The following is a 12,734-nucleotide window of genomic DNA, read 5'->3' as shown; positions in this document are numbered from 1 at the left end:
GTTTGATGGCCTGATGGAAGAAGCTGTCCCGGAGCCTGTTGGTCCTGGCTTTAACGCTGCAGTACTGTTTCCCAGATGGTAGCAGCTGGGACAGTTTGTGGTTAGGGTGACTCAGGTCCCCAATGATTGCTCGTGCCCTTTTTTGCATCTGTTGCTATAAATGTTCTGAATAGTGGGCAGTTTACATCTGCAGATACATTGGGCTGTCAGCACCACTCTCTGCAGAGTCTTGCAATTGAGGGAAGTACAGTTCCCATACCAGGCAATGATACAGCCAGTCAGGATGTTCTCAATTGTGTCCCTGTAGAAAGTCCTTAGGATTTGGGGACTCATGCCGAACTTCTTCGACCATCTGAGGTGAAAGAGGCACTGAGGTGCTTTTCTCACCACACAGCTGGTATGCATAGATCGAGTGAGATCCTCAATGATGTGTATACTGAGGAACTTGAAGCTGTTCACCTTCTCAATCCCAGATCTATTGTTGTCAATATGTTACTGATAGGCTTGTTTAAATAGCTAACACAGCTGCTTTAGGTTCATAGTACATTTATTATCAAAGTATGTATACATTATACAACTTTGAGATTCATCTCCTTACAGGCAGCCACAAAACTTAGAAACCCAAAAACACCCATTAAAAAGGCATTCAAACACCCAGTGTGCAGAGTGGGAAAAAAAAAACAAATTGTGCAAACAATAAAAGTAAGCAAATTGAAAATGGAATTGTGAGATATTTTATAGAATTATGTGAATAATGGAAAATGAATTGTTATTGTACATGCCATATAAATATATTTGCTATATGGAATCTGATCTTCGATTCCAGTTATTTTTATACATATTTAAAAGAAAATAGGAATTGAACACCAGAGGCCCACTACTAGGATGATATTGTTTCTGACTGCTTGATACTGATAACAAAAGGAAATTAGGTTACATGAAAACTCTAAACTTAATTATGGATGCCTAGTTGCATAACATCAGCAGGTAATTCTGCCATATGAATGTTGCTTAATGAGTTAGGTTGCCATATACTGTCCTTTAAGTAAGTGTAGTCGGTAAAAAAACAAAAAAAGCCCCTTGCATAACTTTTTGCAATGTTGCTTACCTGTGGTTGCTGTGTAGCAGTAGGTCTCTGAGGTGATGGAATAGGTGTTCTTGGTATTAATAGATTCATTTTGCCTAAAACCAGTTCAGTTACAAGTTCTCTGTCTTCAGCCTGGTGTTCTCCAATCAGTGGCATTGTGCAGTCCATGACCTGTAAAAGAGTGCAAATGTGCACTAGTGAGAAATTGTGTCATACCATCATGTATCCTTGTGAAGGAATGTAAATGTTTTCAAGTATTCCATTATTTAATCTACCATGGGGTGGCACGGTAGCACAGTGGTCAGCACAGTACCAGAGACCTGGGTTCAATTCCTGTCACTGCCTGTAAGGAGTTTGTACATTTGGACAGTGACTGCATGGGTTTCCTCTGGATGTTCTGGTTTCCTCCCGAAGTCCAAAGATGTACCGGTTGGTAGATTGGGGGGATTGCTAGGTGGAGCAGCTCGAAGGGCCAGAAGGGCTTATTCCATGCTGTATGTCAACAAATAAACAATAAATAAATAAATTAATCAAAGACTTCTCTGATAGATAACAAGGCTAGACCAACCAACCAGTCCATAGTCCAATTGTACACATTTACATTTTCACTTGATGTGTAATTCTGTATTGGTAACACCGTTCTATACTGTTTGCAAATTGCTATGTACCTGTTCCATTGTCTTTCAAGAGCTTTATACATTTTATGCCTCAGACTAGTTCCACTAAGTAATTAATTTTCTCTACCCATCAATCTACCTCAGCCATCAATTAACCTTCTTCATACAAATATTAATTATGAACCTAAAAAGAAGTCACCATGGCCAATAGAATATTTAATCACTTTTAATTTGTACTGTCCTCTTTTTGAAAGGCATTTCTTACTAATATATTTTCTGTTTGTAAATAGGATGGGTAAGAGTTGTTCAATACCTTTACCTTAAATTATTCAATGAAGTTATTCAACATTTTTGCCAGCAGTGGATTTCCGATTCAGATAGCTGAATGTCATCAATGACAAGAAATAAGGTTTTAAAATTATTTTCCAGAATCCAGACATCACTGGAAAAAATAGTATTTATTGCCTATTCCATGACCTGAGTGAATTGCTAGGTTTTTAGGTGTTAACTAGTTTTGTGGGCTTGGAGTCACATGTAGGCCCCCATCAGGTTAGGGTGGTAGGCCTCCTCCCCCTTGTTGAACTATGTAGATTTTGCAACAATCCAGTAGTCTCGTGACCATTATTACTAAGGTCTGAGTTTCTTAAATTCCAGATTGTAGAGTGAACATATTTACCCAATAATTTTTTTATCTTTTCACCTAATAATTGTCTAGTGATGTCAGTGAGTTGCAACTATCAATAGTTTCACATCATTGTTCCCCAGATGCTCTATGTCTTAAATATGTGCTGGTCAGCTGGTTGATTGGCTGCTGGAATTTGCCCATTGTGTCTGTGGAGATTGTGGGTGCAGCATGTGGGCAGTTAGGGAGAACGGCTACAGAGAAGTTGATGTTGGAATTTGATTGATGGTATTATTCCAAGAGCTGGTATAGACATGATGAGCCAAATAGTTTGCAATGTTGTATGAAAATATGACAGTGTGCATTTGATTTAAACTAGTGCCTTTAGTATTTCACTGCAATGTCCTTCAGATTAACTATACAAAGAGACAAAGACAGATGGCTGAATGTTCCTCCATATGTTATCTTTAGCTATTATAGAACAACCCATGGCTGTTTTAATTTTCATCTCTTGCTGACTGGTCATTGACCTGTATCTCCACTATCTGAACCATGCCATCTTTTTGTAGCTACTATTAGGCTGGAGGTATAGAAGCCCAAAGCCCCATAGCACCAGTTTCAAGAACAAATTCTTCCTTTCAACCATTCGGTTCTTGAACCAACCAGCAAAACTGTAATTGAAATTCAAAGTAATGTCTACATATTACCTTTACTTTGGTGTTACAAATTTTTGGGAAATAACTACTGTCTATTGTTAATGTGCTGGCTTGAACCTATCATTTCTGCACTGTGGTCTAAGAATTATTCCACATTCTTCAGCATGAAACAATGCCATAGTTCTTCTTCCTAATGTTGTTTATGAAAATCACATTAAGAGTAAACAAAAATTAAGTTTTAAAGTTCATCAACATTGTTGAGTTTCCCTAAACTGACATTATGTAATACGTTGCAAATTCATGCATACCCCATTTGTACCGCAGCAGGTACAAACTTCATAGTCAGGGTCTGAAAGGAATATGTCCCTGTGGAAACAATTCTCTTTCCACAAATTAACATCTGCAATGTTAGATATAGTAGGATATGGGTAGCAGAGAGCTTGCAATAGGTCCGAGAGACATGGCAGTATGATGAAGGGCAGTGTGCATAAGAGGCATGTTTTCTATTCCCAGGACGCCAAAGGGAGCTGTTAAGGGAGGGAGCTGTGAGTTCATGAAATTGGTCTCTTAATGTCTGAACTTTAGGGGATTCTACACCCAGTCTGCCTGCTATGATAATTTGTATACAAGTAGATGAAGTCTTCCCTCTTTGAGTATGGAGCTTGGCTGAGCTCCTAATGTAACAGTAAGCAGCAAACTGTGAGGTGCTGCAAACATTTACAACAACACTCCGGAATGGACCTGGGCCTAATAAGCTGTGAGTAATTGTGGCAAAACAGTCCAGGTACTCGTGAAGCTGTATTCAAAGGAAAGTTGGTGAGGACAAACTTAGTATTTGCATGGTGACCATTTAAGTATCAGTTATACTGGGAAGGATGTTAATATATTCTGCTCGTTCCGTGAATAAATGAGAACTGTGATATTTCAGACTCATGATATTATTGTAAATCTCCCTGCAGCAAAAGCTAGACCATTGCCATCTATAATCAAATACTTGAGGTACTGCAGATCCCATCTTCAAACAAGAAACAGTTCATCCCAACACACTTCATGTCATAGTTGGGGTTATCAACCAGTCTTGTTTGAAGAAATCCTTGCCCATTTATCATCGGCATATAACCTGTAGCACCAGAGGTCCCAACACACTAGACCACTGTTATACTAAGATAAGGAATGCCTACTGTTCCAAGCCCAGACTGCATTTCGGGAAACCTGATCATTTGGCTGCCCTTCTCCTATCTGCATACAGGTAGCAGAGGCTAAAGAGCAAGGCTTCAGAGATAAGGACAACAAAGAGGTGGTTGTGGGAGGCAGTAGAGTGACTATGGGATTGCTTCAAGTTGGTGGACTGGACTATGTTCAAGGACTCCTCTGTGGATCTGAATGAATGCATTATGGTTGTTGTGGACTTTATAAAAACAGTTGTAGACAAGTATGTCCCTGCAAAATCATTCAGAGTCTTCCCCAACTAGAAGCCCTGGATGTACTATGAGATCCACAATTTGCTGAGAGCCAGATCAAAGTCATTCAAGTCTGGTGACCAAGAAAGTTACAAGAGATCCAGGTACGATCTCCGGAAAGCCATCTCATTGATGAAGCAGCAATTCCAACTAAAACTGAATCAATGAAGGATGCTCAACAGCTGTGTTAAGAGTTTGCATTCTAGCGCCTCTTATAAAGTAAAATCAAGTGACACAGGCAACAACAGGGTTTTGCTTCCAGATGAGATCAATGCCTTTTGTGCTCACTTTGACCATCAAAGCATGGAGGAACCATCATGAACTCTCACAATCCCCGATGATCCAGTAATTCAGTTTCTGAGGCCCGTGTGTGAGCAGCCTTTGAGAAACTGAATGCACAAAAAAGCATCTGACTCAGACAGGGTACCTGGCCAAGTACTAAAGGGCTGTGCTGATCAACTAGCTAGAAGTTTAAAGTTAATAACTGATCAAGGGTGATTGACAAGTTCGTGGCCTAAGGTAGGAGATGTTATTAACTTCAAACTTATTGCATAATCACTCAGAGTTGATCTGCATGTGCATGTAAGGAGAGCAGTATAACTCATCTCCTTCTACCCTAGGCCACAAACTTAACAATCACCCCTGCTGTGGACGCTTTCTGCAGGTCCAAGATCCGTATGATCCATGACCGCTGGACTAAGTGTGTAAATGTAGGAGGGGACTGTATTGAAAAATAAATGTGCTAGGTTTTCTAAAATTGACTCCTTCTACCTTAGGCCACAAACTTATCAATCACACCGTATACATGGAATAGCTGGAGCACCAGCATAAATCTCAGTAGCCTAGATCACCACTGGTCTTAGCTTCTCAACCTGAAAACTATTTCTTCCCAATATTTTTATGAATTTGGATTGTCTAGGAATAGCTCTAATATTTCCAAGTCTCTCTTCTATTAATGGAGTTTGCAATTCCTGCCACACTAACTGTGATAAAAATGTAATCAATCAGAATTGTAAAACAGTACAGCTTTAGGTTATGTGAAAGGCATTAGAAGGATGAATGCTGAAGGGATGTTTCTGTTGCCTGGAAAACTAGTAGCAAGATAAGGGAGCAAACATTTGAAAGAGTGTTCAGGACAAATTTCTTCTCTCTAAGCACTGTGTATTTTTTTTGAATTGTGTACATCAAAGAGATGTGGATGCTCAGTTGTCCAACGTATCCTTTTCCACAAAATATTCAATACTGCCAACCCAGGGATTACAGCAGAGGTCCTTTATTCTGGATAATGAAAACCAGTTGCTGGCATATGTTACCTTCTCACTTTGGGAGGCCGATTAGAAAGATATATTTTTTAAAATTAAGAACCCAAAATGTTAAAACAACTAAATGTTGTTTACACAAGAAGGAATGAACAGTACAGTGAAATGTATATTTATTTAAACTTAATAAATTAAATGTTTAAAATGGCACTAGTCTTCCCTTAAGGATAAACTTTAAAAAAATCTATTTTCTGAACACTCAATCTGGCTCAGTTTTTGGCAAGTTGCAGAAGAGAATCTTTTAAAATGTAGACTGCCATTAGGACAATTATCTGTACAATTGCAACTGACTACATATTCCTTTTAACCATACTAGTTAAAAAGAGTATGCAGTCAGTTGCATTTGTGCAGGTATATGATGTTGTTGTTTCTTGACTTACTCATCAGAGCACTTAAGCTAATCAAAAACTATGCTCCCATCTTAAATGTCTCAGAGGTAAACATTATTCAAACCCACAGCATTCCCTCAGTGACTGGCTCAATGTCGTAAAACTTCAGTTCTGAATGCTATTTGCATACTTCTATTGTTTACACAATTTGTTTTTTTCTCCCTCTGTACATTTGATGTTTGACAGCTTTTTTTAAAATAAAGTTCTATTGGGTTTCTTTGTTTTGTGGCTGCTTGTAAGGAAACAAATCTCAAGGTTGTATACATACTTTGATAATAAATGTACTTTGAACATATAAACCATATAACCATATAACAATCACAGCACGGAAACAGGCCATCTCGGCCCTCCTAGTCCGTGCCGAACTCTTAATCTCACCTAGTCCCACCTACCCGCACTCAGCCCATAACCCTCCACTCCTTTCCTGTCCATATACCCATCCAATTTTACCTTAAATGACACACCTGAACTGGCCTCTACTACTTCTACAGGAAGCTCATTCCACACAGTTATCACTCTTTGAGTAAAGAAATACCCCCTCGTGTTTCCCTTAAACTTTTGTCCCCTAACTCTCAAATCATGTCCTCTCGTTTGAATCTCCCCTACTGTCAATGGAAACAGCCTATTCACGTCAACTCTATCTATCCCTCTCAAGATTTTGAATAACTCGATCAGATCCCCCCTCAACCTTCTACGCTCCAATGAATAGAGACCTAACTTGTTCAACCTTTCTCTGTAACTTAAGTGCTGAAACCCAGGTAACACCCTAGTAAATCGTCTCTGCACTCTCTCTATTGATATCTTTCCTATAATTCGGTGACCAGAACTGTACACAATATTCCAAATTTGGCCTTACCAATGCCTTGTACAATTTTAACATTACATCCCAACTTCTGTACTCAATGCTCTGATTTATAAAGGCCAGTGTTCCAAAAGCCTTCTTCACCACCCTATCTACATGAGACTCCATCTTCAGGGAACTATGCACTGTTATTCCTAGATCTCTCTGTTTCACTGCATTCCTCAATGCCCTACCATTTACCCTGTATGTTCTATTTGGATTATTCCTGCCAAAATGTAGAACCTCACACTTCTCAGCATTAAACTCCATCTGCCAACGTTCAGCCCATTCTTCTAACCGGCATAAATCTCCCTGCAAGGTTTGAAAACCCACCTCATTATCCACAACACCTCCTACCTTAGTATCATCAGCATACTTACTAATCCAATTTACCACCCAATCATCCAGATCATTTATGTATATTACAAACAACATTGGGCCCAAAACAGATCCCTGAGGCACCCCACTAGTCACCGGGCTCCATCCCGATAAACAATTATCCACCACTACTCTCTGGCATCTCCCATCTAGCCACTGTTGAATCCATTTTACTACTCCAGCATTAATACCTAACGACTGAACCTTCTTAACTAACCTTCCATGTGGAACTTTGTCAAAGGCCTTGCTGAAGTCCATATAGACTACATCCACTGCCTTACCCTCGTCAACATTCCTCGTAATTTCTTCAAAAAATTCAATAAGGTTTGTCAAACATGACCTTCCACGCACAAATCCATGCTGGCTACTCCTAATCAGATCCTGTCTATCCAGATAATTATAAATACTATCTCTAAGAATACTTTCCATTAATTTACCCACCACTGATGTCAAACTGACAGGTCTATAATTGCTAGGCTTACTTCTAGAACCCTTTTTAAACAATGGAACCACATGAGCAATACGCCAATCCTCCGGCACAATCCCCGTTTCTAATGACATCTGAAAGATCTCTGTCAGAGCTCCTGCTATCTCTACACAAACTTCCCTCAAGGTCCTGGGGAATATCTTGTCAGGACCCGGAGATTTATCCACTTTTAAATTTCTTAAAAGCGCCAGTACCTCCACCTCTTTAATTGTCATAGGTTCCATAACTTCCTTACTTGTTTCCCACACCTTACACAATTCATATCCTTCTCCTTAGTGAATACCGAAGAGAAGAAATCGTTCAAAATCTCTCCCATCTCCCTCGACTCCACACATAGCTGACCACCTTGATTCTCTAAGGGACCAATTTTATCCCTCACTATCCTCTTGCTTTTAATATAACTGTAGAAACCTTTTGGATTTACTTTCAGCTTATTTGCCAAACCAACCTCGTATCTTCTTTTAGCTTTTCTAATCTCTTTCTTAAGATTCCTTTTACATTCTTTATATTCCTCGAGCAATTCCTTTACTCCATGCTGCCTATATCTATTGTAGACATACCTCTTTTTCCGAACCAAGTTTCTAATATCCCTTGAAAACCATTGAGACCAAACCCTGCTTTTGATCTCTTCAAGGCAACCAGTGAAAGTTTGCACTTGGTTAATTATATGAGTGGCTATTTAGAGGCCCCATAGGCAAAATATGTAAACAGGCTTTGCACTGATTGGCCTCAGAAGCAGCTTGCCAACACCAGTTTCCCATACAAACTGCCCTCCTTCAATAGATTCATTTTAGCACAGTGCCTTCTATCAGTGATCTATGCTGGCAGATGTACAATAGGTATACTGTTTTAAATGTTGCTGGCTGAAGCTAAATACTCCAACAATTACTAATTAAGTTAGACCTCAAACTTTTAGGCAAAGAATGGTACATTCCACATCACTTTATTTCCTGTATATAATGATCTGATTATTGTGCTGGTTAAACTCCTCTAACCTGTTACATGGAACGCTAGTGAACATAAAAATCTAGGCATAAATGATGTGCATTCTACAGCTGTGGTATAGCATAATGCTCATCTTGCTCTGCTAACCTCCTACCTCATTCGTAGCCTTCCACATTCAGTTAAACCCCTACCTCTTTGATCTTCCCTCTCTTTGATATGAATATAGAAAAGTAGGACAGGAAGCAGGTATTTGGTCCTTTGAGTCTGCTCTGTTATTCAATATGATCTAGGCTGATCAGCCATATTCAATGCCCTACTCTAGATTTCTCCCCACATCCCTTGATCCCTCTAGCAATAAAAAAAACTAACTTTTCCTTTAGTATTTTTAGTTATATGGCTTCAACTACTTTCTGTGTTGGAGACAGCCACAGACTTGCCAATCAGGGAGAAGAAGATCTTCTTATCTTGGTCCTAAATGGGTTTACCCTTCTCTTTCGACTGTTACCCAGGTCTTTAATTCAATGGCATTGGAAGTCCTTCCTATATCTAATCTGTCCCGTTCTGTTAGAATTATAGCCGACTGATCCAATCATTCTTCATATGTTACTTTCACAATTCCAGCAATCAATTTGGTGAGCCTTTTTGGACTTCCTCCATCTCAGGAACATCTTTCCTCAAATAGGGTGACTAAAACTGCACACAGTATTCAAGGTGCTGCCTCACTGAGACCCTGTAAAATTGCAGTATGAGATCCTTATTCCTATATTGAAACCTCTTGTTATAAAAGCGAGCATAAAATTTGCCTACTTAATCAACTTGCATACTTACTCATTCACTGGTATACAAGGGCAACCATTTTTTGTTTCACTGTTTCTCAATCCATTTCCATTTACTGTAGATAATAATTTGCCTTCTTATTAGTCCAACGAAAATGGGCAACTTCACATTTATCATGAATTGCTTGGGCCCCAATATTGATTTCTGTGGTATATTACCAGCTTATGGTCTGCCATTCAGAAAAACATTTCAACTCTTGCCTTTGGTGTGTAGAATCTGGGATGAAGTTGAGGAGAATGTGGGGAGAATGAAATGGGATTAGTGTAGGCTTGGTGTGAAATATGGTGGAGGGTCAGTACAGACTAGATGGGCTGAAAGGCATATTCCATCTTCCATCTCTATCCTTGTCAAAATATTACACCAAATGGATGTGCATTAATATTGCATGCTAATTTCTTATGAGAACTTCCTGAAAATCCAAATACCATAATAGCATCCATTGGTTCTTTCTCAAATATTCTGCTGTTTAGTTCCTCAAAAAATACACAGAGATTTGCAGCACGATTTCCATTTGATGAATCCATGCTGATATTGTATGATTGTATTGATCTATAACGTCTTTGATAATGAAATTCAGCATGTTCTCCACCCACAATTTCAGACTGACTGGTCTATCATTCCCTATTTCCCTAATGCATCTAGTTTGTCTTTTTCTCTTAAAAGAGGCTACAGTAGGTTAATAAAACAGGATAAGTAAATCAGTTGTCCAGCTGCTTTTCTGTATCTATTTCCCCTTGACTTAAGTAGAATTCTCACAAATGAAAGGCATTAAGATCAGCTTTTTTTCCCCTTCCAATACACCAAATGGATGGAAACAATTATATGGCTGCAAGACTCATCTGTTTTTGTTCATAACTATAGTTTCACAATTAAGTATGCCAATTATCTAGGGATTGGTCATTGCCTCTAAAGGCATATTGAAAAATTGGTTCCTGGCAGGCGAGTGGAACTTTTATTTCTGAATTTATTGCTGAACTGGCTAATGGAAAATGTAGTAGTGCATTTGGCCCTCAACTTTGTTTGTTGCCGAGTATGTCTTGCATTCTCTCAGTCTTTGCTTTCTTGCTCTATCAGCAATTGAGGTAGGTTAAGCTGAGGAAAGGACTTCTTGAAAAGGTGGGGGTGAAGGGTGTTGGTTGGGTTCCCCACTCTCCTGTCTTCAAAAAAAAAACTTACAGGTTGCCTAGGGCTTAATGGGGGAAGGGTTTTTTATGGCAGAGGCTTATGAGCATTAGTCATCAAGGTAATCTAGGTGAGGACATCACCAGTGGCACTTTTAATAATTTGTAGTAGATGTCTGTATTTCTGGTCCTCATTTCGTGGACTTTTGTGATTATATAGGAAAATTGGTGTCTAATTTCAACCTCCTCTGGGGCAGACAACCTTTAAATATATTAAGTCTTTTACATTGTTGGCTTCTTGATTGTCCAACATCTTGGAGATCAAGACTATTTGTTAGAGTTGAAGATCAGCTGTTGTGAATATTTGGGGAACTACCTATAAGTCCTTCTAGGAGGACCATAACCTCGTTATAGGTTTTGGAACTTTGTGTGCTTCAATGATCCAGAGAGCTATGCCGGCTGGAGCCAGGGACTTGTGCTTTGGCTTTTGATATGGTCACCCATGTCAAACGGGTCAAAGGGTAGAAGCCAGACTAAGAGTGGTCCACTGGTCCTCGGTGTTTCAGCTCAGGGCTAACAACCCTGACTGGTCAAAAAACAATTTTTAAGTAAACAGCAATGATGAATCCCCTTGTATATAAATGGAGATGGAGGACCTTCATTGCTGCCCTAAATACCAGCGGTGTCATGGGCAGGAATTAAGTAACAATGAGTCACAGAGGTGGGGTAGGTTTGCATTCATAATTTTGGGGTATTGATTTTTTAATTGGTGTCATATCACCACTCAGGATAGGATTGCATATGAAATGATGGTGAAAGGTGGAGGTGGGGGTGTGTATTTGGTTGGTGGTCAGAGTGTTAAGAATATTGGGTCATGTCAGCAGCTCTGTGGATCTGGTTAGGATTGGGTTAGGCAATGATCATACTTCAAGAAAGCATGGGAGTTAGAGAGAATGAAAAAAATCAGTACACTTTTGGAACAGATGAAGTCCAGCAATTCTTTCTCATTGTGAACACTTTCATGTACAAACGTAGAAAGCCTTATGGCTTGCTTCGTTGTCATCCACTTAATTGTTCTAATGGAAGTAACCAATACCTCAGTGTAATGGAGAGGTACATATATTGAAGTGTGAGTAAAAAGTGTAATAACATTAAATAAGAAAGTAGCACCAAATCATTGCTGCAAGTTTAATAAGCACTTTCTAGCATTTAGCAGATGTTACAACATAGACAAGAATGAACAAGTTTCTAATTTATGCGTCCGCAATGACCTATCTGATTATAATTAGAAAAACAAATTAACTGAAAAGCTAAATGGATCCACCAATAATGAGGAGGAAAATAACTGGTAGAGTGACAATCCTAATGCAAGAGTATTTCATAGTCAATACAGTTGATTTTACTGTTGGACTTGTACTGGCAAAAATTGATCCAAAATCAAAACAAAACAATTACTGCAAGTCTGCAACTACAGAGTTGTTATACTTGCCTGGTACACCCTCTGCTCCAATGAAATGATTATTCCAAAGAGTCAACTTCCTTATTTTGATCCTTTTATTAGCAATTAGCAAGCATATAATCTTGAAGCAATATTAAGTGGTATTAACTGGTAGCAAAGATATGACCTCCACCAGTCCCAAGACACAAACTACCATGAAATGTTTTGGGCTCCTCATCTAAGAAAAGATGTGCTGGCATTGGAAAGAGCTCAGAGAAGGTTCACAGGGATAATTCCACTAATGAAAAGGTTTTCATATGAGGTGCGTTTGATAGTTCTGGGTCTGTACTCACTGGAATTTAGTAAAATGAGGGGGGGATCTCATTGAAATATTTCGAATGTTGACTGGCCTAGACAAAGTAGATGTGGAAAGGGTGTTTTCCATTGTGGGGAGTCTAGGACAAGAGGGCACAGCCTCAGGATAGAGGGGCGTCCATTTAAAACAGATTAGTGGATAAATTTTTTTAGCCAGAGGGT

The 12,734-nt window shown here is 39.1% G+C and overlaps 1 protein-coding gene across 1 annotated transcript in view; it reads right to left on the bottom strand.

Moving 5' to 3' along the window:
- syn2b (synapsin IIb) overlaps window positions 1–12,734 on the bottom strand; it is a 372,959-nt gene that overhangs the window by 14,575 nt on the left and 345,650 nt on the right. Inside the window, exon 10 of the mRNA XM_059944068.1 lies at window positions 1,109–1,258. Within this exon, the coding sequence (XP_059800051.1) occupies window positions 1,109–1,258 (150 nt within the window). The remainder of the gene's footprint in view (window positions 1–1,108; window positions 1,259–12,734) is intronic.

This window comes from Hypanus sabinus, chromosome 19, assembly GCF_030144855.1.
Source record: "Hypanus sabinus isolate sHypSab1 chromosome 19, sHypSab1.hap1, whole genome shotgun sequence".
Taxonomy (NCBI): domain Eukaryota; kingdom Metazoa; phylum Chordata; class Chondrichthyes; order Myliobatiformes; family Dasyatidae; genus Hypanus; species Hypanus sabinus.
The sequence above is the reverse complement of the archived record's forward strand: the minus strand, read 5'-3'. Positions and strand labels throughout refer to the sequence as shown.